This window comes from Taeniopygia guttata, chromosome 8 (genome assembly GCF_048771995.1).
Source record: "Taeniopygia guttata chromosome 8, bTaeGut7.mat, whole genome shotgun sequence".
Classification (NCBI taxonomy): Eukaryota; Metazoa; Chordata; class Aves; order Passeriformes; family Estrildidae; genus Taeniopygia; species Taeniopygia guttata.
Genome location: NC_133033.1, coordinates 637,471 through 665,000, shown reverse-complemented (window position 1 = coordinate 665,000; position 27,530 = coordinate 637,471). Strand labels below are relative to the sequence as shown.

Here is a 27,530-nt window from a genome sequence, read left to right as displayed (position 1 = left end):
TTAGTTTGTACCATGTATAACCCCTAAGCACTGAAATCCTTCGGGTTTCTCCAGCACCTGACTGGGAACTGGACAGTGATGACAAGGTGGGATTTCCACCTCTTTGTAAAACACAGCTCCTTGTGTTGGGAGCTGGGCCCTGCCTCGCTGGGGAGCGGGCTGCCACCCACCCCTGGGCTCATCTTCCACTGCCTCCTGCCAGCAGCGTTTTCTTAGGCAACTGTCTGACTCAGCAGCTGAAAACGGGAAAGCATTTTGCACAGCTTCCATCTTAATGAAAAGCTTCTTTAAAATTTTAATCAGATGGCTCCACACTGTTCCGTGGATTCAGAGGCTCGGTTAAAATCTGGCTTCCTGAAAACCATGAACAGGAGCAGGTGCCAGTGCTAAAAGAGCACAATTCAATTTATTTAATTGTTCAGAGCTGCTGCTTGAGCCTGTTACCACCCTGCTCCTGGAAGGATGCAGGCCTGGCTCAGCTGTCATGTTCCTGCCTAGAGATTTTGGTGCTGCTTTCCTTAACCCATAGGGCCTCTTAGAAAAACCCACACTCAGCCTTTCATGGGTTGCCTGCATGCTAAGAGCTCATCTGGAAAGTTTAAAGGAGGACAAAACCCAGATTAAAATCCACCTCAGTGGACTGGGCCTTGCAATTGTTTGTCATGAGGGAAAGGGAAAGATACAGCGATGCAGCTTTTATACATCAGGTTCAGAGTGAGGAAATGGCTGATCCTGTGTCATCCTGGGATGTTGTTTTCCATCCTGGCTGGAAATATTGTTGGCAACTCCATCAAAATGTCCATGTTGCACAGATACTCTAAATGCAGCTGGCATGGAACTGAAATTTCCATTTGGTGCGAAATTCAGACAGGGAAAAGACAAAAAAAGAAGTGTTGCCTGGAATGAGATGGGGAGCCTGGAAGGAAGCCAACATATTTTTTTTTTCCCACTCAAAACTCAACAGGCCTTTATTTGAATTTCTTTAAAACTGACATATTCATGGAGTTTTCAAACAGGCTTTTTCTGACAAGTCCCATAATCCCCCAAGCCTTCCCTCCCTCAACATCCCAAGTTTGTCAGATCCTTCCCTGCCAGCTGTAGCTGCAGGCTCCTCCGTATTCCACGCAGAGCTGGGCCCTCCCTGAAGCTCTGGATACACAGCTCTATATACATTTTAAATCTCTGCACATGGGCACCCATCTCATCGAGATGGATATATGCATATTTATTCCTGTTCAATTCCTGTAGTCAGCCAGTTCTGGCTGATCAAACCTTCACTTAAAACATATCCTTCTGTGATAAATAAAAACACGGACTGCTCTCTTCCTGCTGGTGAATCACATTCTGGAATCTCCTGCTTGTCTTCTCTCAGTCAGAACCGGGACTTGTCTCAGGGAAGGGGTAAATAGGTTGTGTAAAGAACAAGGGAACAGCTGGAGCTGGGCCAGGAGGGATTTAGGTTGGATTTTGGGGTGAGTTCTTCCCTCAGAGGGTGCTGGCACTGCCCAGATCCCCAGGGAATGGGCACGGAGGCTGCTGGAGCTCCAGAAGGGTTTGGATGCTGCCAGGGATGCCCAGGGTGGGATTGTTGGGGGGTCTGTGCAGGGCCAGGGGCTGGATCAATGATCCTTGGGCCCCTTCCAGCTCAGGATATTCCCTGATTCTGTGAATATCTGTGTTCTAAACCCCATCAACTGCGGGAAGTTTGAGCTGCACTGGAAGAGCCCTCCCCGTGTTCCCAGGTTCCCATGCTGGAGTTCTTACACACAGCACACACCTGACAAAAACACAAACTGACCTGGGCACTGATGCACACCAAGCACCAGGGACAGCGATCCCTGGATGCTGAGAACCTCCCTCACAGATGGGAGGAACCTCGCAACTCACCCCCTCTGAGTTTTCGGGCCCCAATCTCAATCTCAATCTCAATCTCAATCTCAATCTCAATCTCAATCTCAATCTCAATCTCAATCTCAATCTCAATCTCAATCTCAATCTCAAGTTGGGCAACTCCCTGGGGCTCCCCTGGCAGGGGAGACCCTCCTGGAGCAGTTCTGTGTCAGGAGAAGCAGACACACATTGGACTTTTTCAGTCTTCAGCCTCTGTTTATTGTTATCTTATCAAAACTTCAGCACACTGTCTGCACCCAGACCTTGCAGGTGTGAAATCAGCACAAAAATGTCCAACAACCTCGTGTTACAAGGCCTTTTAAGCCTAATCAAAAACTAACTACCCAATTAAGAAGTGACACCTGGATTATTTTCCTTTCTAACCCAGTAACTGACCCCTAAAGACAAGCAATGCAGATTTTCCCACCCAATTACAAGATACCACCCAAACCCAAGACGAAAGAGGAAGAAGAAGAAAGAAGAAGGGAACACAAGACAACACCCTGCACCCTCCATCTTGAACCCACCTATAACACTCTAAAAATCCTAAATTTCTCACCCATGTGACATACTCCACTACTCTCTACAATCCATTTCACACTTTTGTGGTTTCTGGTTTACCTTGAGGCTTTGGGAGTTTTCTCCATGACTGAGGGTCAAGGTCAGTGCTGCCCTGGGGGTCAGGACACCCCAGAGCAGACACAGAATTATTCCCAGTGTCCTGGGTTCCCACAGCCCCCGGCATCAGCAACACACAGGCAGGAGAAAGCTGCAACAGGAGGTTGAGCATCTCCCCACCCTCCACATCCTCCACCCTTCTCACAGCCTCCAGAAGCCATTTCACACCTGGCCCTGCTCTGCTTTCCTGGCATCTCTCAGAAGCACTCCTTGGTTAAAATGTGAAATTCCAGCCAACCGATCGATGTGTGATATTGTAAAATATTCAGGATTCTCAGAGCAGCTTCTTCTCCTAAGTGGGCTTCTCATATTCGTGGGAAAACTCATTAATATTGAAATTCCCACTGACAGAAGGCTTGTAGGCAATACAGTATCAGGAAAAAAACATTCTTGTATTTTACATGCCGGCTTAGAGAGTGGGAATCAATGGACTAAAAACGACATAGTTCTAGTCCTATTTTTCAGCTGATAGAAAGCAGCTCTCTTGATATTAAATAATGCATCTCTTCAGCAAGCAGTGAATAATATGATTTAGTGTGTTCAAACATTCTGCTGGAATGATGATGCAGGCTCTGAACACACTGAATGTCACTGAGCACGCCCTGAGACGCTGGTTCAGCTCGAGCAGGAATGTTTACCTGATTCCCCACACTCACTGGGAGGGTGTGCCTTCACGGCATGATTTACCAGCAGAGTTCACCTGCCTGAAGCAGCAGTGACTGCAGCACTGGGAGGCAGCAGTTTCCCCCAGGATAGAATTCCCAGCGTGGCTCGGCCGCGGGTTCCCACAGGAACAAACCCAGAATTAGCGGTGCAGGTGCAGGGAGCTGGCTGCACACAGGCACCAGCTTTTCCTGGAGCCACGCTGGAATTTCACCCCTGCCTGGGCTCTGGAACGCAGCAGCAGTGCCCTCGGTGTGCCCGGAACATAAAGCTTCCAGCTGATTAACACGGAGCTTTAATACATTGATATTCCCAAGATGATCTCCTGTTTGATGCCAAAGTACCCCCAGCAAGACTTGAAGCCCTGTATCTGTTCTGGGACAGAAGAAGCTCTGGTGTTCTGGGACTGGGTGCTGGAGGGTGGTTCCCACCAGCTGATGGGGATGGGAGACTCTGCCTTCCCTTCCAGGTGGGGGATTTGGGAGGCAACAAAGCAGCCACCGAGCATCCAAGGCTCTTGGAACAAACAGACATCTGCTCCCAACAGGATGTAGAAGTTAAATTTGCCGTGATCCAGGATCTGCTACCCAAAATCTGGATCACCTTTTCACGGCCCTTTAGAGTTTTGGCAGGAATTGCAGAAGGAAGAGCACAGCTGGCCCTGCCTCTTGCCCCAGGGCTCTTCCCTGCTCCAGGGCTGCTGCACCAGCCTCTCCTGCTGCCATGCAAAGCCCCCCAGCTGCAGGAACACGCTGCTTTCCTCACCAACAGACAGAACTAATGGCAAGAAAGAGCACTGTAAATCCTGAAATTCAGAGTCCAGCCCTGCAGACTTTCCTTACACATAATCACTGATTGATTTAAATGGGATTTGCAGCTGCATAAGGAGAGAAAACTGGAGAGGTTGGCAGGTTTCCCATGAAACAAACAGAGCCTGCTTGAAATGAGGTATTATTGAGTATTCTGGCATATTAAATTTGTTAGATATGCAGAAAGGCAGAGCAGGGAGAAGCAACTGGAGTTCAAGGAGTTGTCCAACCTGCCCAAGTGCTCATTTAAACACATGCTTTTGTTCCTGAGAAAATTAAATAACTTAAGGTCCTTCTCTCTCCCACTCCAATTTTTATAAAAGTGCCTCATAAGATGTGAAATCATTAATTAAAGAAGATTCCTCAATTATTCTCTCTGACCTGTCACAGTTACTTGTTTAGTCAGCGTTAAGAATTCAGCAACATCTTCAAAGGCTTTCCAAGACACCACCTGTGAACTAATTATGCTGAAGGAGGAAAGATTTGTAAGGAGCTCCAGCTCCTGGCGCTGGCTGACAACACAGATACCAACCGTGGCCCCAGTTTTGTAACTTTCTGCAGCTAATTCTACATGCTTGAAGCAGTGTCGCTTCAAATTAGGAGAGTCAATCCCCAAATGTGGGAAAAGGGCTCCAGCAGAGAAATGCACAAATGTGCCACCAGGGCTCTCGAACACGGCGTTGCTTTGCATGAATTAAAAATGTCCTAAATGCTTTGTGCCCTGTTGGGAACCGGGGGGGATCCTGAAAGTTCTCCGGGGCTGCTACAGATTCCTCACTTCCCACAGAGAATCACTTCCAAGCCTGGTCTTTTGTCAGAGCCCAGCACATCCCTCTGGCTGCCCTGGCTGCTCCAGACCCTGGCAGGGGCTCACAGACCCTGGCACAAAGTCACAAACACCCATGGCTGTGATTTTAGCCTGTGGAAAAAGCTGTCAACTCTGTGTGAGGAGTTACAAGCCACAAGGGTTTTAGTAGTGTGGTAGTTGAGCTAGCACAGGGTGGAAAAATAGAATTTTTGGATTTTTAGAATGGGATTCAAGGGGACAAGATGGAGAGATTTGGGTGTGTCCTGCCCTTCTTCTCCCTTGTCTTGCCCTCCATGTCCTGGTGTGACAGTGGCACTTTTCTGTTGGTTTAAGGCAGAGATTCACAGTCTAACATGGGTGATGGGAATTGGTGAAGAAATTGTAAACACAGACACGTAGTTTTGAGTATATAATTTGGGAGCTGCCCAGGGCTCAGGTCAGACTGCCACAGCCTCCTTGCTAGCCAGAGCTTGGCAGGCCAGAGAAAGAATGTTTAGATAAGAAGAAATAAACAACTTTGAGAATGCATTTGGAAGCATTCCAGGCTCCTTCTCTGGCTGCCAGGCCGGGGAAGCAAAGACTCTTTTTGATCTCTTTTCAGTCCTGACCTACAGAACCCCAAGAGAATTGACAGTCTTTGAGGAAGACCCTTGGGTCTTTGGGAAGACCCAAATCCCTCGAGGAAGATGAGGAAGACCCTTCCCAGTCCTTGGGAAGACCAAGCAGGGGTGACAGGACCCTGACCATCCTGTCAGGCATTTCTGGGGAGCCCTGCCCCAGCGCTGCAAGTGTCTGCCTCCCTTTGGGCAGTTCTCACACCTCTGGCTCAGCACTGAAACCCTGCCAAGGATCTGTGTCCTCCCAGCAGCAAAACCTTCTCGGGGAGCAGAACACACCCCCTGAAGCTGCGCTGAAGTGCTGAAGGATGGCGGTAATTAGCTAATTAGCTGCAGAGCCTTGATTGAGCAGGAAGGAGGCTGATGCTCTGTTTTCTGGCTGATGTGAGACACGAGGCCAAAGTTCCTACGGATTATCCATGCTTTGTATTCCTGCACGAGGGAAGGGGGGCAGGCAGGCATAGGACTCTTGGCCAGAACCTCCCGGGAGGGCTTGGACAAAGCCAGAAACGTTGGCCCTGCTCCTGGCAGGGGGCGAATAAGATGATTTTAAGGCCCCTTCCAGCCCAAACCATCCTGTAGTTTATGATAAATATAATTTTACTGTCATAAGCAGCTGTGGACAGATAACCCAGGTTCACTGCCACCATCAGCCCAACCTGCTGCCTTCACTGCTGATGCTGCAGCACACCAGGGACTCAGCTCCCAGCTCTCTGGGAAGGTTTTCATTGCCTCTGCAGCTGAATGACTTGGTAACAATTGTGCTGGCATTTCCCAGCTATTTACCAGGCTAAAATTAGCCAAGTAGAGGGACTATCACAGTGTTATTTAATTATGGAAGGCAAACAGAACAGTTCATTGCAATGTCACTGCTGGTACCAGGGCTCATTTCCAGGAGGAAAGACTCAATAATAAATTTTCAACCATTTTGAGAACTGTCTTTAAACCCTCCTCCCCTTTTCTGTTGTCTTTCAGCAGAACAGATGTTGGTTTTCAACTGCAAACTGAGCTCAGTGCTTTACTTGGTAATTTAAAGTTGGATTTTCTCATGTAGTTTCATAACTATTGCAACTTTAATGACTCCCTAATTTTTCTGCTATTGTGTTCAGAGGTTTTCATATTCTCAATTTCATGTTTGGAAAGAATTAAGAGAGGGATCATTATTAAAGGACTCTATTCCTTTCCACTTCCCCATCTCCATGCTGCTCCCAAAAATACACATAATTTTGCTCATTTGGTGCAGAATGCAAACACATCTCAAAGCTGCATTACTTGAAGAGCAGTTTTTGGAAGCGAGGAACCACCGTGACTCTGTTGGAGCACTCCCTTCTGGGGATTGAACCTGGAAATGTTACTGGAGTCCATTCCAGCTGCAACCACCCGGCATTATCCCTCCTTCCCTGGGCAGAGCCTGGAAGAGGATCAGGCTGAGGGCACTTTTTCAGGAATTCCAAACCCCAGTGTTCAGCAACACCAGGGTGAGGTTCTCCTATCGCTGCTTTGCACAACCAACACAACAGCGACCCTTCCCTTCTTCTCAGCTTCTCTTAACTCCAAAAATAATTTCCAGCTTATTTCCAACTGCTTGCTAGTCCAAAGCAACTGTGGAAAATCCCAAGGATGGGGGCTTTCATTGCAGGCAGTATCAGCTTTTTGCAGTCCAGTCCCCCCTCCCATGCCGTGGGTTTGGATGGAGGTGTCGTGCAGAGGTTTTGCTGCAGCTCTGGCTGCAGGCACAGGACATCTCTGCCCCAGAGGAGATGGAGACAGGGCACAGTCTCTGCTCTAGAGGAGATGGAGAGCTTTGGGAAGCTCCCTGGGGCCCGGGGAAGGCAGGGAGGCAGCACCTCTGCCCCCGAGTGACACCAGAGCTGCCCTCCCTAAGCTCTTTAATTAAAGCACTGCAGATTTAAACACTCGGCTTGCTGCTCCTGTAGGTCTGGGGGTGTTGGAATCACCTGTGCCTGCTTTTCCTTCTCCCTTGGTTTAACCTGCCTCACTTGGTTTAATCACCTCCGTTTCTGTGGCTTTCTGGTGCAGTCCTTCCAATCTTTAGTTAGGAAATGAAAGTACTCATCTGGTGAAGGTTTTGCCAGAGGAAAATTCTGCTTGCTATGCTGGATGGGATATTGGGAAGGAATTATTCCCTGTGAGAGAGGTAAGGCCTTAGCACTGGTGCCCAGAGCAGCTGTGGCTGCCCCTGGATCCCTGGCAGTGCCCAAGGTTGGACACTGGGGCTGGAGCACCTGGGACAGGGGGATGTGTCCCTGCCATGGCACTGGAGGGGATTTGAGGTCCCTCCCAACCCAAACCACTCCAAGATTCTGTGAGCAGCTCCACTGAGGCAGCCCTGCTGGGGAGCAGTAACAGGAATCCCCAAGGAAAGGGGGATGCAGCAGGAGCACCAGGAGCTGTGGGTGCCCTCCAGGCCCACGGAGAAGTGCTCAGCCCCCACCAAGCCCTCCTGGCACCGGCAGCAAGCACCTCCCAACAGCTCCTGGCTCCATCCCACGACAGCCAGAGATGGGGCAGTGGGAAATCTGCACATCCTCCAACCCAGACCCACGTTTGCAACAACACCAGCAAGGGTTCAGAGGGGGAGGTGGTTCCAGAGCAGGGAAGTGCCCGCAGGGAGCAGTGCCCTGCACAGCCCCACCGCAGAGACCCATGGCAGGGACAGGGATGGGGAGAGGCTGCTCGGAACAGGGAGAAAGAGGACGAGACACAAAGCCTGCAGGGAAGACACACCAATGGAAGCACAAAGACAGGGACAGGCCAGCACTACCACGACACAGCAGCCCGGGTCAGCCCCGGGCACGGATGGCAATGAGGCCCTGCAGGCACCGACCCTCCTGCGGGGGGATACTGACCTGGGCTCGAGACACCACTAGAGGTAGTAGGCTCAATAATTTCTACAAAAAGGGAAAAGGAAAAAAAAGAAAAGAAAGAAAAAGAGAACATTTGGGAGTTAATCACACATGGAAGACAAGTACAGAATGAGACAGCAAACAGTCATGCAAGAGACAGCACAGTTCAATCTCGAGTGGGGCTGGGACAGAGCTCTGTGCTGGAGCTGCACCCAGCACTGCTCTTACCCTCACTTTGTGCACACCACCAGCACCATCACACTCCCTCCAGCCGGGCTTTGTGCCCCTGGGGTTCTGGAGCTCCAAAGCTTTTCTCCCGGGAGGCACTGAAACCTGGCTAAGGGAAGGGCTTTGTTCTCTCCATTGGAGGCAATTTCCTCCCGTGAAGATCAGTCAAGGTAACAGTTTTGAACAAAGAATGTTTTAAAGCAATTGTTTTGTGCTTCTGTGAACTTTTAAGAAGGCACATCTTTTTAATTATTGAAGTCTTTCCAGAAGAGAACATTTCTCAGAAACATCAAACCCATTTGGAAGTTGTTTACTTCCCCCAGGGCAACCAATACAAACAGGCAAAGTTAAGAGAAGACACAGTTCTCCTGCATCCAGCCTAATGAAACAATCACCTGTGGCTTTTCATTATAATTTGACTTTAAAATTCATTATTCTGGGCCTTTTTATTAGCTTTGAATAGTGCTATGCAAAATGAAATACCGGTCCCAATTAATCTTGCACGGAAGCAAGCTCCCGTCTCAATGCAGCAATTCAATACTGCTCATAAAAAAGGTTTAACAAAATTACCAAGCTCAAAAGATCATTGACCATATCTTGACTATAACAAGAAACTAATGAAAAAAAATGGGAGCGAGTTGACAAGCAGGGATGTGCAGGGAATGGCTGAGCACACACCAGCTCCTGGCCAATTTTGAGGGTTTTTTTCCTCCTACAATTGCTTTTCAGGTTAATACTGTGCAAACACGAGTCCAAGAGAAATAGCAGACAAATATTTCCCCAAATAAAAAGTTATGAAGGTTCTTTACCCAACTCCTAAACTTCTGCTAATGCAGATGAATGTTTCCAACCTTAAAACCAATTATTCAACACCTTGACAAACACATTGTGGGTGCTGATGAACCCAAATCACGTTTTGAAAGCGAAATGGAATTTGAGCTGTGTTACACTTTTAATTGGCATTAAAATCCATGAAGTTGGTGACACCTTCAGCATAAAAAGGGTTTCGGGTACGAGGTTTCCCAGCCCTGTGCAGGAGCAGGGACAGTGGAAGTGCTGTGGGCAGATGGGAATCTGCACAAACAAGGCTTTTTCTCAGAATATTTAACTGAGAGAAAGCAAAATTGCCCAGAAATGCAGACATTTGTGAGACGCCAAATTCACGGCAGCGATGCCCAAGTTTCAAGAAACTGAAGAAACTTGGACTTTGTGACACGGGTGTGGATGGGGAAAGGGGGAAAGAGCCACAAGGAGGCATTTGTGGGGTTTAGATCTGAAAAACCCAAAGGTGCTTCCTCAGGCAGGGGCACAGGGAGGGCCTGGCTGGCACTTCACCACTCAGGGGACATCAGGGACAGCCCCAGCAAGAGCAGCTGCTGGAGCTCCACGTGGGGAAAGGGAAATTCAGCATGAGGGAAAGGGAAATTCAGCATGAGGAAAAGGGAAATTCAGCATGAGGGAAAGGGAAATTCAATTCAAGGGAAAGGAAAATTCAGCATGAGGGAAAAAGGGAAATTCAGCATGAGGGAAAGGGAAATTCAGCCTGAGGGAAAGGGAAACTCAACCCGAGGGAAACTCAACCTGAGGGAAAGGGGAATTCAGCATGAGGGAAAGGAAAATTCAGCATGAGGGAAACGAAAATTCAGCATGAGGGAAAGGAAATTCAGCATGAGGGAAAAGGAAACTCAACCCAAGGGAAAGGGAAATTCAGCATGAGGGAAAGGGAAATTCAATTCAAGGGAAAGGGAAATTCAGCATGAGGGAAAAAGGGAAATTCAGCATGAGGGAAAGGGAAATTCAGCTCAAGGGAAAGGGAAATTCAGCATGAGGGAAAGGGAAATTCAGCCTGAGGGAAAGGGAAATTCAATTCAAGGGAAAGGGAAATTCAGCATGAGGGAAAAAGGGAAATTCAGCATGAGGGAAAGGGAAATTCAGCTCAAGGGAAAGGGAAATTCAACATGAGGGAAAAGGGAAACAACACAAGGGAAAAGGGAAACTCAACATGAGGGAAAAGGGAAATTCAGCACCAGGGAAAAGGGAAACAGCACAGCAAATGCTCCCACCCCAAAATGTTCCACTGGCAAAGGAGGCTGTGCCCCTGCATGGAGCAACCCTGAAGGAGAAACAGGAACTGGGGTCCAACAAGAGGCTCAGAGAAAACAAAAACCTATCAAGATTTCATCGGGTTTTGTATTTTAATGGCTGTTTTAAAAGTGTGACAATAATTTGATTTAGTGCTCCTTAACTTTTCCCAAACCTTAATGTTCTGAGCAACTACAGCCTGCTCCTCATGGATAATTCTCAAACTGGCTCAAATGTGTTGTGCAGTGATGACAAACATTATTTTTCTGGCTACCGTAAGTTAACAGCATCTTTTTCTTGGGAATTTAGGAGTCAATCCTCGTGACTGTGGCTTCCTGGGAGAGTTCCTCTTGCTGCAGATGAATACCATTCTTTCCAACAATCAGGCAAATTAACACACTCAGTCAGTACAATATTTCATTAAAAAGCAAAATACCCTACCCAAACCAGCAGGGGTTGTGCTGGGATCGTGTCTCCCTGGGAAACATCAGATCTAGACTTAATTATAGGTGCTTAAGGTAGCATAAAGTCACAGATTCCTGGCAGCATTGAGGCTGGAAGCGAGGGCGGTGATTTAATGTATTATTCTTGCAAAAAATCTCATTTTTAAATACATTATTAGACCAAGGCATTGGAGAGACGGATCTATTTCTAGTTTCAAGTTCTGAAACTCTTTGCAAATCTTTATTCATGAAAATGTTCAGGTCTGTAGAGAGAAAACAAAACCAGCTGGTTTTGCAGAAGCACGCTAGGCTGGTTCATTCAAATTAAAATTTGTTAATGACTCCTTAGGAGCCCTGGGAGGCAGGGAAGCGTGGGCAAGAGTGGCACTATCTGCACTGCACTTCCCTGGGACCCCAGTCCTGCAGTATCAGGGCTGCTCACATTTCCAAGGGTGCTGGTGGAAAAGGAATCTGCAAGTCTAATGGAAACCCACTCCTTTCTGCGCCGTTTCTGTGGCTGCAGTGGGGAGTTTTCCTCCAGCTGAACCTGGGGCTTGGGAAGAGCAGAGAGTGCCCAGCAGCTCCTGGTGTGCCCATGGCAGAGCTGGGCTGTGTGTGCCCTGCAGAGCCACCTCCTCTGGCACAGCCAAACCCAGCTCGCTGCTTTAAAGCAGAGCTTGAAGTCAGGCTGGGCTCAAAAACATAAACCCAGGAAGGTTCTGGGCATGGGGACACTGGCACAACATCCCTGACTGCCAAACGCAACTGGAGAACTCGGGCTCAAAAACATAAACCCAGGAATGTTCTGGGCATGGGGACACTGGCACAACATCTCTGACTGCCAAACACACCTGGAGAACTCGGGCTCAAAAACATAAACCCAGGAATGTTCTGGGCATGGGGACACTGGCACAACATCCCTGACTGCCAAACGCACCTGGAGAACTTGGGATGTCATTTCTGCCCAGCTCTAAATGCCCCAAGCCCCTGACTGACTTGCCAGGGAAGGAATTTTCCCTCATATCCAAACCAGACCTGCCCTGGTGCACCAGGGAAAGGCTCAGGCAGGTGCTGGTGTGGCAGCCCAGCTCTGCTGGGAAATGTGGGCACAGGAATCCCTGGCAGGTTGTCATGGGAAGAGGTAAAACCTGCTGCTCTCCTCAAAATCAGTTTTGGCTGGGGGTGGTGAGCCGCATCTAACGCTGGAAATGACCCAGTCAGCAGCTGAGAGGGTTTAAATGGAGTGGGAGAATAAACCCCAGGGATTTGTAGCTGCAGCTCTAATCCTCAAAAGGGAAACCTCTGCAGAATGTAAGCACTAAAGACAGCTGGGCCAAGGAGGTGAGGTTAAATGTCAAGGACGTTTAGCAGCTGCCTTTTACCAAAAGCACAGAGATTTTATCTAGAAATTCCTTTCTGATCCCAGCAGAAAAGAGCTGGCAGAGGAAACCTCTTATCAGAATGGGAAACCATCCCATGAAAGGGGAGCACAAAGAGGCAAATTACAGGGAGCAAATGGAATTGGTTGCAAAAACGCCCTGTCTGGGAAAGCCAGAACAGGAAGGGAACCACCAAAGCAAACCTGACCCCAGAGACTGCAGAATCATTAAGGCTGGAAGAGACCTCCGAGATCATCAAATCCAAGTTAAACACCACCATTTCCACTCAAACACACAGTGAAGGAATGAGGCACCCTGAGCGAAACGAGAGCCCCTCTGCTCACACAGAAATTCAGCATGAACCCAAATCTATTTTTGTCTCAGTTTTATCACAAGCAGAAACCCTGGCATTCTGCATAAAAACATGGAAATGGAAATTGCCAGACCAAAGTTAAAACAAAATTCAATCAGCTCAGGAGGCTGAGGTCAGAGAGATTTAAATATGTTTGCACATAAAATTGTCAAAACAACAGTAAATTCCCAGGCAGGGGAGGACAGCGAGGCTGAGAATTACAGACGTGCTCGAGGAGGGCAGGACCCACAGCTGCAGCTTCCTGACATCCAAGGCTTGGGAAAAATATGAGCTTGAAGGAGCTATTAGAGGATACAGGCAGGTGAAAACAAGCAAGTAAATAAACCCTGACTTTTAGTTTACCAGAGGCCAATTACTTGTAATTATTTGCCCAGCAAATCTGCTGTATGTGGTTAGGAAGGCAGCGATTCATCAGCCCCTGTTTGCCTGAGCAAAGGGAACAAACTGGGGGCAGATTCCTCCAGAATTCCAGAGGGGTGTGCACCTCTCCAGCCTGCCTGTGCTCATGCTGCTCCTCCTCGGAGCTCCTGAAACAATCCAGGCTCCTGGGAGGAGGAAATTGGGGTAATTTGGGCAGGGATTACCCGAGGGAGCAGAGCACCGACCCCGGCTCCTGTCCAAGGCAAAGCCCAAACTTCATCCCCCATAGAGCAGGGGAGCTCAGCCAAGGGCAGAGCAGCGATCTCAGCCCGTGCCAGGAGAGCAGAGCCCGTGTCCCCAGAGACATCCATCCCAGGAGCAGCTCCGGCAGAGCCCGCAGCAGCCTGGGCACTGCCCAGGGCGTCCCAGCTCTTCCCATCCCATTCCCATCCAGCCATTCTCGTTCCATTCCATTCCATTCCATTCCATTCCATTCCATTCCATTCCATTCCATTCCATTCCATTCCATCCCATTCCCGTCCAGCCATTCCCGTCCAGCCATTCTCATTCCATTCCATTCCATTCCATTCCATTCCATTCCATTCCATTCCATTCCATCCAGCCATTCCCGTTCCATTCCATTCCATTCCATTCCATTCCATTCCATTCCATTCCATTCCATTCCATTCCATTCCATTCCATCAAGCAATTCCCGTCCCATTCTATTCCATTCCATTCCATTCCATTCCATTCCATTCCATTCCATTCCATTCCATTCCATTCCATTCCATTCCATTCCATTCCATTCCATCAAGCAATTCCCGTCCCATTCCATTCCATTCCATTCCATTCCATTCCATTCCATTCCATTCCATTCCATTCCATTCCATTCCATTCCATTCCATTCCATTCCCATTCCAAAGGCCGGTGCCCTTTTCCAATCCTCTGGAGCCCCCTCCCAGCAGGAGCTCAGCACCAGCCCATCCTGGGACCAGGTCTGGAGTTAAAGCTACCAATCCCACCTTTTGTTACAGTGGCATTGTGGATATTCTAGTTCAGTCAGAGAGAAAAGGAGAGAGGTTTCTGCCAGGCTAAGCCTGGGAAGAAGTCCCAGAGGAATGTAAACAATCGATTCTCTTGCTTTCCATTCATATTGTTCATAGATATGTTCTGCCACACTGACCTGAGCCCAGTGCACCAACCAGGTAAAATGGTTTTACTCTAAGACCAATGGAATTAATGTTCACAATATTCTCTATAAAAGAAAAAAGTGTTTTTACATAAGCACTCAGTTTACCTTCTAAAATCGTGCGAGCCATTTCGCCCGTCCCTGGCTCAAAAGCGTCAGTGGTACCTTATTTTATCACTCTGGAGCTGGTCCAAAAGCAAACGGTTGTGTTGGAGCAATTACAGCTGGTAGGGGGATACCAGGCTTTAAAAGTGAAAAATGTGCTTTACTCTGAGTAAAGCCACGCCTAATTTCTGGTTTGGGGAATAATTACAGCAATGCTATAACGAATTCTCAGTGTCCTTCACTGTTTCAGTAGCAGAAAATCCAACCTGTTTTCCAAGGAACAGAAGCTCTGGAATGTTCCATTGCTTTCTGCAGCCCCTCACTCATGACTTTGGTGGCTGCCACCCCTCAGGGACTCGTCAGGGCAGGTTTAGGGTGGATCTCAGGAGAGGTTCTTCTCCATGGGGTGCTGGCACTGCCCAGGCTCCCCAGGGAACGGGCACATTCCCAAACCTGCCGAGCTCTCAGGGATGCACAGGGTGGGATGGCTGGGACGTCCCAAGGAGAACATTCCCAGCTGGAGAAGGCAAAAAGCTTCTTTCAGTTCCATCTGCATCAGTATGATTGTTTGGCTTTGATACTTCAACGCCAAGGAATCAATAACTGGACCAAAACACAACTGGCAGTTAAATACCATCTCATTAGTTAATTAAAAAAATGCTCATAACTGCTTCAATTTATGACCTTTGATAATTAACTGGGTTTATTTAAGCTAATCTCCCCCAGGCTTCATCAGCTTTGTTAAAGATTAATGATTTATTGTGAAATCGAGGTCTTTGAGCCTAGGGAAGCTAGAGCCTGTTTGAGTACCAGGAAAAATGGAAAAACACTTCATAATAAATCTTTTGGATGGAAACTCTGAGTGGATGGGGCAGAGACGTGACCTTAATTTATTCCGTGTCTTTCTCTCACCCTTAATATTTTGCAATTACAATTAGAGCTTTTCTGCAGGTTTGAGTTATTACACCTTAATTGCCTTGTAATGGTTTATTTTATTTAAATGGTTTATTCTTTTATTACAGGATGATAAATATTTAATAGCTCTACACCGGTGAGACGCTAAAAAAATAATAATTGTGAATTTGAAGTTTGAGGCCTGAAATTGCCAAGGAGTTTTCTCACTCCATCCTCCGGCAGCTCTACACCTCCAGCTGATTGCGTTGCTTGATAACAAGGGCTTCTCAATAAATATTCAAACGTTTTTGAGGCGGTAGAAAACCACATTATTGACAGCTTTTCGTGCCCTGTTGTACAAGAAGTCCAATGGAAGGTAATTTTTAAGAGCCTCCAGGTTTGTGCCAGAGCCCCCAGCCCTGGGTCCCAGGCTTGTTCTCAGCTGGCAGCACAATGGGATGAATTTCAAATTTGACTTAAATTCAGATGGAATTTGCTTTCCAAATGGAAAGGCAGAGAAAGATACTAAACACATTGTTTTACTGCCCCGGTCTACTAAAAGCTTTTTTATTTATTTATTTTTTAATAAGCTCCAGAGTGAGCCATCATGTTTTATGCAGGATTAACAATTTCATAGTGTGAAAAAAATTAATATAATTTAATTTAATTTAATTTAGTTAAATTCAATTTAATTTAATTTAAATGTGAGGGGCCCTGTTATGTGTGTGTGTGAACCAGCAACAGACAAATTTATATTTTAATTAAAAACATTCAAAATAATGTATTAATTAAAGGTCACATTTGATTCTCCTGGCAGTAAAAATATGCATTTTCCATCCTCACTCTCACAACAATTTCACATCTATAAGACACTGGTATATGCTCAAGGCTTTACCTTTCGCAGGACTGCCTGTATTTTGAATAAATGAATAAATCAGGGAACTTTGTCCCCAGCAAATGGGTGTTGGCAAAAGCAGCCATTCATTTGCAGGCCACTTTTCGAGGATCATGAAAATATACCCACTAACGTGAGGGCACATCTTTGCATCAGTATTTGCAGCACCAAACCATTAAAAATAAAAAGGCGCAACACAGGAAGAATAAAATCTACTAAATTAATCATGGAATTTATCAGATTTGAGAAATAAATGTGAGCACTGAGATCTTCACAGGTTTCAGAAGGACCCCCAGCACTGGCACCCCACCGAGGTGTGCCTGGAGAAGCTCCTGCCAAGAAAACTCAGAGGAAAACCTAAACCAGAGCAGGCCAAGAAGGGAGAAAGCCACAAATTTCACACATTGGGAAATGTCTAGGTCACCAAAGGGACATGAAATCAATGCTTTGAGTTACTTATTCATGCTTTGGTTTAGCTATTCAAGGTACACTGTTCTAAAGGACAAACAATATTTGCTCACTAGTCCTCATCCCCCATTTCGGATTTTTCCAGGGAAAACTGCTGCTTTAATGGTTTTTACAGCTGTTGACACCATAACAAAATGAAGAAAAAATGCCAAAGTTGGCTGTGTCCTTTGAGCTTGGTCTTTCATTCATATGGGATAAATGGGAGCTCATGAATAATGCAGAGCTGGAAATCTGTTAGCATTTTCCTGCTCAGAAACATATGATTAGCACTGCCCTGACTCCCAGAACGATATTCCTGTTCTCAGAGGTCACTCTTTAAATCTGCACAACTGTCAGTGCACTTCTGGGGACAAACACGGCCGAACAGCCACGGGAGATGCGGAGTGGGGACACCTGTGAGGGGCAAGCCCTGGGGCAGAGGGACTGGTCTGTCCCTGCCCAGGGCACAGCTGGCAGCCCCGGTGCCACAGGAGCACCAGGCTCAGGACCAGTCCTGCTGCAGAGGTGACCAGCAGCTCACACAGCCCCACACAGGGCTGGAGAGGACCTCAAAGCCCACCCAGTGCCACCCTGCCATGGCAGGGACACCTCCCACTGTCCCAGGAGCTCCAGCCCCAGTGTCCAGCCTGGCTTTGGACATGCCAGGGATCCAGGGGCAGCCACAGCTGCTCTGGGAATTCCATCCCAGCTCCTCCCCAGCCTCCCAGGGAACAATTCTGTCAAAAGTGGGGAAACTGAAACCAGGAAACTGAAAACCTTGGGTTTTATGTTGTTCAGTTCTGTTTTGGTGTGCAGCTTTTAGCTTTATATTAAGTGTTACTTGGATCTTTTCACAGCGTGGGGAAGACAAAACAATCCTGCTCTAGCTGGAGACTCAAGGACAATCTTTTCAAACTCCAGGCCCAAAGCACAAACAACGTGAAAAGGGAGGGCGGGCAAGCAAGCAAGGAGGATGAAACTTTATCATTTGAAGCTGCTAATTAGGCAGTTAACTCCTGTGTGCAAATGGAGCAGAACTTATAAAAATGTGAGATCTCGTGACCAAGCTCTCTTTTGCTCCCATCTTGGAGCCCTCTGGGCAGAGCCATGACTGTGGCTCCGCTCCTGCCAGGGTGTGGGCTTTGAAGGCCCTGCCATAAATATCCTCTTTATTGCTCCTAACTCCATCTAGCCTCTGCTCCAGCTCCTCAAGGCACCACTTCCCAGTGTCCCACCAAGTCCTGCCTGCTGGCAGGGGCAGCCCATCACCACATTTCCCAGGAAACAGCAGAAGGAACCTGAGGGATCTGCCTGAGTCGCACGGGAGCAGCAGTCCGGACATGGGAGCGGACTGGGAGGGTCCACATGGATCCAGGTGCCCACACGGATCCAGGTGCCCACACGGATCCAGGTGCCCACACTCCCAGGGTTTGGGGTCCACTCGTGGCCCGAGGGATGGCCCCTGTGGGACTGGGCTCATTGTGCCCTGGATCCAACCCCCTGTCCCTCATGCTCCATGGATTCCAGCAGCTCTCCCTCATGCTCCATGGATTCCAGCCCCTGTCCCTCATGCTCCATGGATTCCCAGCCCCTGTCCCTCATGCTCCATGGATTCCAGCCCCTGTCCCTCATGCTCCATGGATTCCAGCCCCTGTCCCTCATGCTCCATGGATTCCAGCAGCTCTCCCTCATGCTCCATGGATTCCAGCAGCTCTCCCTCATGCTCCATGGATTCCCAGCCCCTGTCCCTCATGCTCCATGGATTCCAGCCCCTCTCCCTCATGCTCCATGGATTCCAGCCCCTCTCCCTCATGCTCCATGCATCCCCAGCCCCACACTCCCCGCACGGGCTGAACACGTGCCCAGAACTGGAAACTCTTCAAGTGCTCTGGTATTTGCTTTCACTGGCACAGCAATTTGTGAATAACTTATTTAGTAATTACGGTGTAATTATAGCTCTGCTGATCCCTGACGAGCCGAAATCCACAGACAATGCCTATCAAATGAATCATTACAATCTCTATAAATTACACAGGAGATGTGCCCATGTCATGATGAGATTCCTGAAATGACTACAATTTCTGTGAAAGGAGATTAATTAAGATGGAGTTAGAGTTAAGAAGGAGCAGATTATCCTGCCCTTGTGCCCAGCCCTGGAGTGCTGTGTCCAGCTGTGTCTCCTCAGCACAGCAGGGCCAGGAGCTCCTGGAGCTGAGCAAGGGCCTGGAGCATCTCGGTGCCCAGGAGAGGCTGAGGGAGCTGGGGCTGCTCAGCCTGGAGAGAGCCCAGTGAGAGGGGCCTCAGCCCTGGGTGTCCCTAAGTGTCCTTGTCTGTCCCTGGCTCTCCATGGGTGTCCCTGTCCGTCCCTGTCTGTCCCTGGCTCTCCCTGGGTGTCCCTGTGTGTCCCTGGACACACTCCTGTGCTCTGGGATGTCCCTGCTGGAGCAGGGAGGTGGCACCAGAGGAGCCACTGTGGTCCCTTCAGCCTGAGCCAGCCTGGGATTGAAGAGTGAATCTGAAATTTGCAGGTGCAGCAGGGCAGGGAGAAAGGAGAGAAGCACATGGATAAACCCTGGTGTGGACCATTGCAGGGCAGGGAGAAAGGAGAGAAGCACATGGATAAACCCTGGTGTGGACCATTGCAGGGCAAGGAGAAAGGAGAGGAGCACAGGAATAAACCCTGGTGTGGGTCATTGCAGGGCAGGCAGAAAGGAGAGAAGCCCAGCAATAAATCCTGGTGTGGACCATTGCAGGGCAGGCCAGCCCAGGGAAGCACAGCTGCCTCCTTTGTGTAGCTGTGCCCTGGAAAACACAGCAGGGATGGGCAGCACCTGCCTCAGAACCAGGCTGGGGACACCCCTGGGGCAGGGCAGTGCCTCTGCAAAAGAACTTTCAAAAGCACTTTTTGGAACCATACCTCCTGCATGCAACATTCTGGTACCAGCAGGAGCTGATTTTTTAAACTCTGCACTTGATTAAGATGAATAAATTGAATTAACTTGATGGAGAAGCTGAAGAAATGCACAGAACTACCACTGGCTGTAAAATTACATTTTAAAAAACCTAAAAACCCCCAAACCTAACAAAACCCACATTTTTGTGGTTTGATTTTTATCCACATTTTTATCCTTTGAGCCAGATAAGCCACAGCTCAATTCTGACTCTGATTTCCCATTCCTGCAGGCATTTCCTGAGTATTTGCAGCACCCTGCACAGCTCAGCACCAGCCTCAGTAAAAGGGCTGGCGAAAGATGGACAATTTATTGACTAAATTAAAGCTGCTACATCGTCATAGTGTGCAGCCACTCCACGAGATTTGCTCCTTCCTTCCTCACATCCTCAGCCATTTAAAAATTCTCTTCTTTCCTTTGGAATATAATTTTAACTGAATAACTTAACAGAATTTAAATTATTCATCTCTCATGCCTGTGTTTTATTTTTGAACAAAGTTAGTAAATCTAAATATTTCCAAGCCTAAAAGTCTGAATATCAGAGCAATTTAAAGAAATGGTCTCTAAAGGAACAGCACCTTCCCCCACAGTAAAATTCAGGTTATTTCTCCAGGTGCTTCATGGCAGGACATTTAAAAGTCAAGAAATCAGCTTTGTTGGTTTATATATGTGGGGAAAAAAAGAAGTTTCTGAAAAATTCATTACAGGCCCTTTTCTGTGAATAGTTCTGATATCACAAATCAAAGCCTCTGATCATAGTGCGTTGCACCCGAGGCTTGGAAGAGCCCTGAGAAGAGAAAGCTTTTATGCTCAATTTATTATTGTAAATCCAGTCCAAATCTCCACACAGAAACCTGGAGGAGGAATTAAGGGTAGCAGTAATTGAGCTCTTGATTTTCGAGGCTCGTTGAGGCACCTCAGCATTTTGTTACCTCTGTGGTTCAGCACAGAGGTTAATTAGTGCTTCTGGTGTGGGCTCACTGAAATCCTCTTGTTTCTAAATCTCTGAAGTTATTTTTAGCTTTCTTGCAGGAAAAAAAAAAAAAAATTAATTTTTTTCCCCTTTATCTTTTCCTTCAGCTCACTGAGTGCCCAGACACTCAGGAACTCACAGCAGCTCCCAGGAGGATGCAGTGAAGCTGTGGAATCACCAAGTCTCTGTATTTTCTGGCAATCCCTAAATTACACTCGACTCAGTAGAAGCACACAAACTTTACAGGTAAATGTTTGGGTTTAAGCAAATGCTTTTGTCAATTAACCCAGAATTTGTCTGGGAAATTATTTCAGTTTTGGCATTTTCCAGCCTGTTAGACTATTTGCTTAAATACCAAAGTCTTGGGTTTGAAATCTATTTTCTGATCTCTCTGATACCCTCGATCAATATCTAATTCCTTTGTAAAGCCCCCTGAGCTTTGCTCAACAACTCGATATGAAAATGAGTTCTGTGCTTAATAACCTTCTAATGAAGAAGTGCTTTGCATTGGGTTTAGAATTGGTCACTGATCAGCCTAAGTGACTCTCTCCTGGGCCTGTGTTATGAGAAAACTTCCTAATGCACCTTTGCCAATATTCCAATAACCCACTTTTCCTGCCCAGGAGAGACAGTAATTGTCTTCAGTCCCTTCACCTGGGGATTGTTTCATCCTCTGGTTCCTTTCTGAGCCTCCTCCCTCCCTCCTCCCCAAGTTTTGAGGCCAGGCTGAAGTTTGTGTTCCAGCCTGAGCTGTAAAATAAACCTAAACCATTATTTATAGTGCTATTCATAGCACTTTGTGTCTTCATCCCATTTGTTACACAATGCATTCTTTGGATTTCCAAATTTTTTAAATTTACTTTGAGGTTTTTGTACTCTGAGAAGAACCTCGAGGTACAGTGAGCTCTGCCCATGGGTGCTTCTCACCCCGAGGGGGCACAGGCAGGGAATTAAATATTCCATGGAATGTTTTAATCATTGTTTGGACACAATCAGGGGCAGGGGGGATTGTGGGGTGTCTGCAGGGCCAGGAGCTGGATCAGTGATCGCTGTGGGCCCCTCCCCACCCAGAATATTCCAGGATTTTATGATAATTAACTGATACCTGAGATGAAGATTTGGCCTTGCTTCAACCCCTCTGATTTAACCAGGTGGGCAAAAAGAGGAGTCTGAACCTTGTGGGTAACTGCAAAATTTCTGCACATAAACACAAATGGAACAAACCAGAGCACTGGGGAACTTCAGCAAGAACCCACAGCAAAGACCCTGGGGTTTTTATTTGATTTCTGTTTGATTTTTCTCTGAGCCGCTCTCAGGCCTTTACATTTCTGCTAAATGTCAAGGAGAAACTTGTGTTCCTGGCCTTGCTCAAACGGGTTATTTCTGCCTCATCCCATCTCAGTCACTTATTGTCACATAATTCATAATAAAGCTCAAGCTGGAAAATGGATTTAGAGAAAATTCCTTCATAACTCTCGGTAATTGTTACCTGGAGCAGCAGTTGGCATCCATATGGAAGGAGCTCAAACCCAACATTTAACAGAATTATTATGGCTTACCCAAATGGGGGATTTGGCCATTTGTCAATTCTCTGCAATGGATGAACCCAGGGTGCTGAGCCCCCAGCAATGTGCTCTGGGAGGGTTCCCCAGCCCTGCCAGGGGAGAGGGCAGGGCAGGAAGGTTTTCCCTGGCTGGCAGTGCCCCTGGGGCTGGCTGGGAGCTCTCAGAGCTGCTTTCCTTTGGGAACAGCATCTCTGTGCATTTACAGCCCTGCTGCTCTCAACTCTCCCCAGCCCCGGAGAACTGGGACTTGCTGGACTCCACGTGGGATGGATGCCCTCAGAAAGGCAGGGGACAGAAATCTCCACAAATATCCACCTGGAGGGCACTGGGGGCAGGTCCAGCAGGTGCAGCTGGACCTGGGACACTCCTGGTGGAAGTGTAGGGGCCAGAGACACCAAGTGAGCTGTAGGAACTGGGGACACCAAGTGAGCTGTAGGAACCGGGGACACCAAGTGAGCTGTAGGAACCAGAGACACCAAGTGAGCTGTAGGAACCGGAGAGATCAGCCACGGTCACCAAGAAGTGCCCAGAAGACCTGGGAGCAGAAAGAAGAGACCCCAAACTGTGGATCTGTGCTCAGTCCTGCTCTGAGTTGCAGGATCTGGGTCTGTGTCCAGGATGGGCCATTCCCAGGCTGCAGCAGAAGCTCTCTCCTGGAGCAGGCAGTGCTGTGTGATCCAAGCCTTGCTGAATCAATAACTGTCCTCTGACTCACTGCTGCAGCCTTCCAGCAGACTCCTAATGAGAACAGCAATTTTCATTTAAGCTTATAAATAAATATATATACCTGCAGACACTTTTTCTATTCTATTTTCTGATGCAGACCAGCCCGCCTGGCTGAGACAGAACTATGCAAATTGAAATTTGATTTGCTTTCCAGGCCGGTATTTGAGAGATAAAATAGCAAAATCTTCCTCAGGTAATTGGACAACAGCAGAAACTGTGGACACAAAGGGAATTTCCCTGGAGAGTGTATTTCTCTCCAGAAATGTCAGGTTTGGTGGGCCAGGCAAAGCTGTGGAGCTAAACCTGAGCAGAAACCTGACGCAGACCCAAAGGTGTTGTTACTGGACATGAAATGAGTATACAGAAGTTTGGCAAGTATAAAAGAGAAAAGGAGTAAATTTTATATTTGACTTTGTAATATATAGAGTTCTAAAAATGATGGGGAATTGGAGGATGAAATTGTTACTTTTCTAACTACACTGGTTAAACTAACAGTCTATTAATTTTTTTCTTCTTACAAAGAAGAATGTAGAATGATTATTATTTACATGAACAGTGTGTGAGAACTCCAGTAGAAATATGTAAACATTATCAAAAGGTTAAAGAAGTTTTATGAGAACTTTAAAACTTTAAAAAAAATTATGCCCCAGGGGTTTCCCATGGGATGGAGGATCCCAGGCCCCCCCAGGCCATGGGACAGGGTCACACTGGGGGATTTGGGATCCCCCTCCCGTGTCCCTGCACACCCTAGGGGTTTCCCATGGGAATTATTGTTACTTTTTAGTTTGTTTGTTTGTTTGTTTTAAAGGGATAATGCTTCTAGATAATATTAATGTAAATTATAAGCAAAGGAAAAGCTTCACCAAATGATTCTCACACCCAACCAAAATCCAGATCACCACCTTTAGGACAGCTCTCCTTGTTTGGAGAGCTGGATTAAAACAATCACAGTATAAAATAAGAGAATTCATCTTGGTCTTTGAGTTAAACCTCTGAGCCAACATCCCCCCATTTTCCTCCCGAGGTCAGGAGCAGACCCAGATTTCCATATTTTCTCTCAGACCATTCTGCTTCCCACCTCCCCTTTCTTTCATGGTGGAGAACATCTATTTTTATGGTTTGTACCAATGCACTTGGTACTTCTATGACATGTTCAACCTCTGCCTCTCAAAGTGCTTTCAAGGGTGGCTACAAGGCACCTCACAATTTAAGATGGAAAAACTCCTGGCAGCAGCTCAGAGACAGATTCAGCTCTGCTCTGTTCAAATGAAGCCAGACCTTCCTTCTACCTGCTCTGAATTGCAAATACACCAAATTCCAGCTCCTTCTGGCTTAATATTCCCTTGTTTTCACTTGCATTTTCTGTTTAAAATAAGTGTAACGTCATTCCCTCTTTGGTAATGATCCCTCAAATATTAAATAAATGGCAGCAAAGGCTCTTTATTATTTTGTGCCTGTTCCATCTCTCCTGCAGGAATTTACAACCTCCTGACAACACTCATCATATGGGGAGTACATTCAGGAGGAAATTTCACGGAAGGAAGGCAACAATTGTGGGATTCAAGCAACTGAAACTTGGCATTTCCACACGAGGAATATATTTACGTGCAAGATACACCCGGAGTTTTGTCTCTCTTTTATCACCATCAGAACAGAGCAGCACCAAAGCTCCACCACGAACACCCGTGGGTCCCCCAGCAGCCGGCTGAGCACCCGACAGCAGTGAAACACCACCGAAATTCCTCCCCAGCTGCTCCTCGGGGCCCTTTTGGGGAAGCTCCACGCTGAGCACCCAGCGCTTCGCTTCTCACTGTCTCCTCCAGGACAGTGAGGGCAGCCCGAGCTGGGACAGAGCTCCGGCACGTCCCAGGTCTGCAGCTCAGCCTGTTCCTGGGAATCTGCTGGGGAACCTCTGCCCTGGCTGGCAGCGCCCCGTGGCAGGGACCTGTGTCTGCTGCTGGGAACAGGGAGCTGTGGCTGCTGCTGGGAACAGGGAGCTGTGGCTGTGCACAGCGTGCCTCCGCACCAGGCTGGGGTCAGATGGGATTTCGGGTAGGGCCAGAGCCCCTGCACCCCCAAAACACAGCACAGAGCCCAGCTCAGAGCCCAGCACAGAACCCAACCCAAAACACAGCACAGAACCCAGCACAGAGCCCAGCTCAGAGCACAACCCAAAACACAGCACAAAGCCCAACTCAGAACCCAACCCAAAACACAGCTCAGAGCCCAGCACAGAGCCCAGCCCAAAACACAGCACAGACCCCAACTCAGAGCCCAGCTCCCCAACCCAAAACAAGCACAGAGCCCAGCTCAGGGCCCAGCTCAGAGCCCAACCCAAAACACAGCACAGAACCCAACCCAGAGCCCAACCCAAAACACAGCACAGAACCCAACTCAGAACCCAACTCAGAGCCCAACCCAAAACACAGCACAAAGCCCAGCTCAGAGCCCAAACCCTTCCCAGCACAGAGCCCCACTCAGAGCCCAGCTCAGAACCCAACTCAGAACCCAGCACAAAGCCCAGCTCAGAGCCCAAACCCTTCCCAGCACAGAACCCAACTCAGAACCCAGCACAAAGCCCCACTCAGAGCCCAAACCCTTCCCAGCACGGAGCAGCCCCCACCAGGCAGAGCCGCCGAGCCCCGGCGGGCACCAGGGGCATTTCCAGGGGTTCAGGGGCACGGGCACACTGCTCCTCTGGGGCTGTGCCACCCTCGGGGCTGGAGGAACCCCCTGAGCTGGCCACACGTCCCGTACTTACGGTTGAGAGGCAGGCTGGCATTGGTCGTCCCTAGCCTGTTGGCAGCGACACAAGTATAGTTGCCAAAGTGCTCTTCTGTCACATTGGTAACAGTAAGAAGGGATCTTGTACTATAATTTTTAATAGTGATTCCTTGTTGACCATTGATCAGTCTAGAAAGCAAAAAGAAAATGTCCATAACTCATATACCACAACCAAGGTTTTTTTTTTTTTTTTTTTTTTTCCACAGCTCTCTTTTCTTTCCTGGTTGTACAGACAGCCCCAGGAGCACGGTGAGCTCTTTGCAAGCTGCCAGTGCCTGTGCTGAGCACAATTCCTGGCACTGAGGAGGGGCCCCACAGCCCTGGGGCTGGGGGTGATGATGCTGCCTGCGTGTCCTGCAGCTGAGAGAAGAGGAACACTCACAGCCCTGCCTGCCTGGAGGAGCAGGCACAGAAACTCCTGCATGCAGAGCTCGGATTTCAAACTGGGCAAAGCCAACTGGGAACTGAAACACCCTCCCTGGAGCAGGCAGGGGTCCTGGTAAGTCTTTCTAAGAGGGTTTTTTCAGCCCCGGGAGTTTGTTGTGTGCTCTCACAGCTCTGGCTGGTGGCAGGGGAGGATTAGGAGCCAGGACTGTGACCGTGGTTTCATTTATGGGGCTCTACAGCTGCAAATGAGCCTTGCAATTAGGAACAAAATGCTCCAGCAGCACTGCTGAGGCAGCAGCCTGGGCAGGATCAGGTAATGAAGCACAGAAAAAAGCCAAATCAGGATTCCTTTCACACAGTTTTGAGCTGCCCACCCCAGATTCATAGGAAAAATGCAGGTGTGTGGATACTGCTGCCAAAGCCATGCCAGGAGCATTGCTGGGCTCCAGGACAAAGCAGAGAACCAACTTTAATGACGTTGTTGTAGGCAAACCACGTCCGATCAAACAAGGAGACGAGAAGGGGAACCGTGTTATTAAAAACTCGCTACAGTTATTACTCATAATTCCTTCTATTTCCCACAAGGAGCAGAGTTTTGGATTAAGAATGCAATTTTTGTCTGCCATATTGAAGGATATAATCATATATCCTGGGAATTAATGCCATCTCCCACCGTTCTGTGTGAAAACCTGGGCAGATCTGTCATTGATTGCAGGTTGTGGACTGAGCACTGCTCATTGTTGGGGGGTGCCTCTCTTGCCATCAGAGCCCTGCAGGTGCTGCTCACACGGGGATTTCTCCTCCCTGGGCAGGTTGTGCTGCTGTAAAGGACTCTGCTCCTCCAGCCCAGGGCTGGGCAGAGGACGTGCCACACCCCATGGGCATGACAACGTGGAAAAATGGGATTGGGGTGAGCACTGCTCTCGGAAGATTCACCTTTTGTCCAGAAAGAGAAAATTTCTGTGCCAGCTGGAAATTTGTCCCTTCAACTTTTGCATGTGTATTTTCTCCTCTAAACCCACCAACAGCTGTCCCTCTGCTTCCTGCCTCTGCTGCAGAGAATTCCAAAGGAGTTCTTCACTCCCAAACCGCCCCTGCTGCGCTGCTCCCATGCACTGGTGCCCAGAGCAGCTGTGCTGCCCCTGGATCCCTGCAGTGCCCAGGCCAGGCTGGAGCAGCTGGGGCAGCGGGAAGTGTCCCTGGCGTGGCAGGGCTGGCACTGGGTGGGATTTAAGGTCCTCTCCAACCCAACCCAACCCTGGGATCCCGTGGTGTGCCCCAGCTGTTCCCCAGGCAGCTCCAGAGTTTGGCCCATCACCAAGGTGTGAGCTCCACCATCTCAGCCATAAGTTCAGCTCGGTTTTTCCCCAGAAGAAAAGGAGTGCTGGGATCTTTGCTGCCGCCACACCCCGTGCCA

At 48.2% G+C, this 27,530-nt stretch overlaps 1 protein-coding gene across 2 annotated transcripts in view; it reads right to left on the bottom strand.

The window, feature by feature from the left end:
- NEGR1 (neuronal growth regulator 1) overlaps positions 1-27,530 on the bottom strand; it is a 161,572-nt gene that overhangs the window by 26,426 nt on the left and 107,616 nt on the right. The window contains exons 6-7 of one of the 2 annotated variants that reach the window (XM_030279486.4): positions 25,704-25,855; positions 8,336-8,377 (exon numbers count right to left, since the gene is read on the bottom strand). In XM_030279486.4, coding sequence (XP_030135346.2) covers positions 8,336-8,377; positions 25,704-25,855 — 194 coding nt within the window. The remainder of the gene's footprint in view (positions 1-8,335; positions 8,378-25,703; positions 25,856-27,530) is intronic. The other variant, XM_030279487.4, reaches the window with a different exon arrangement.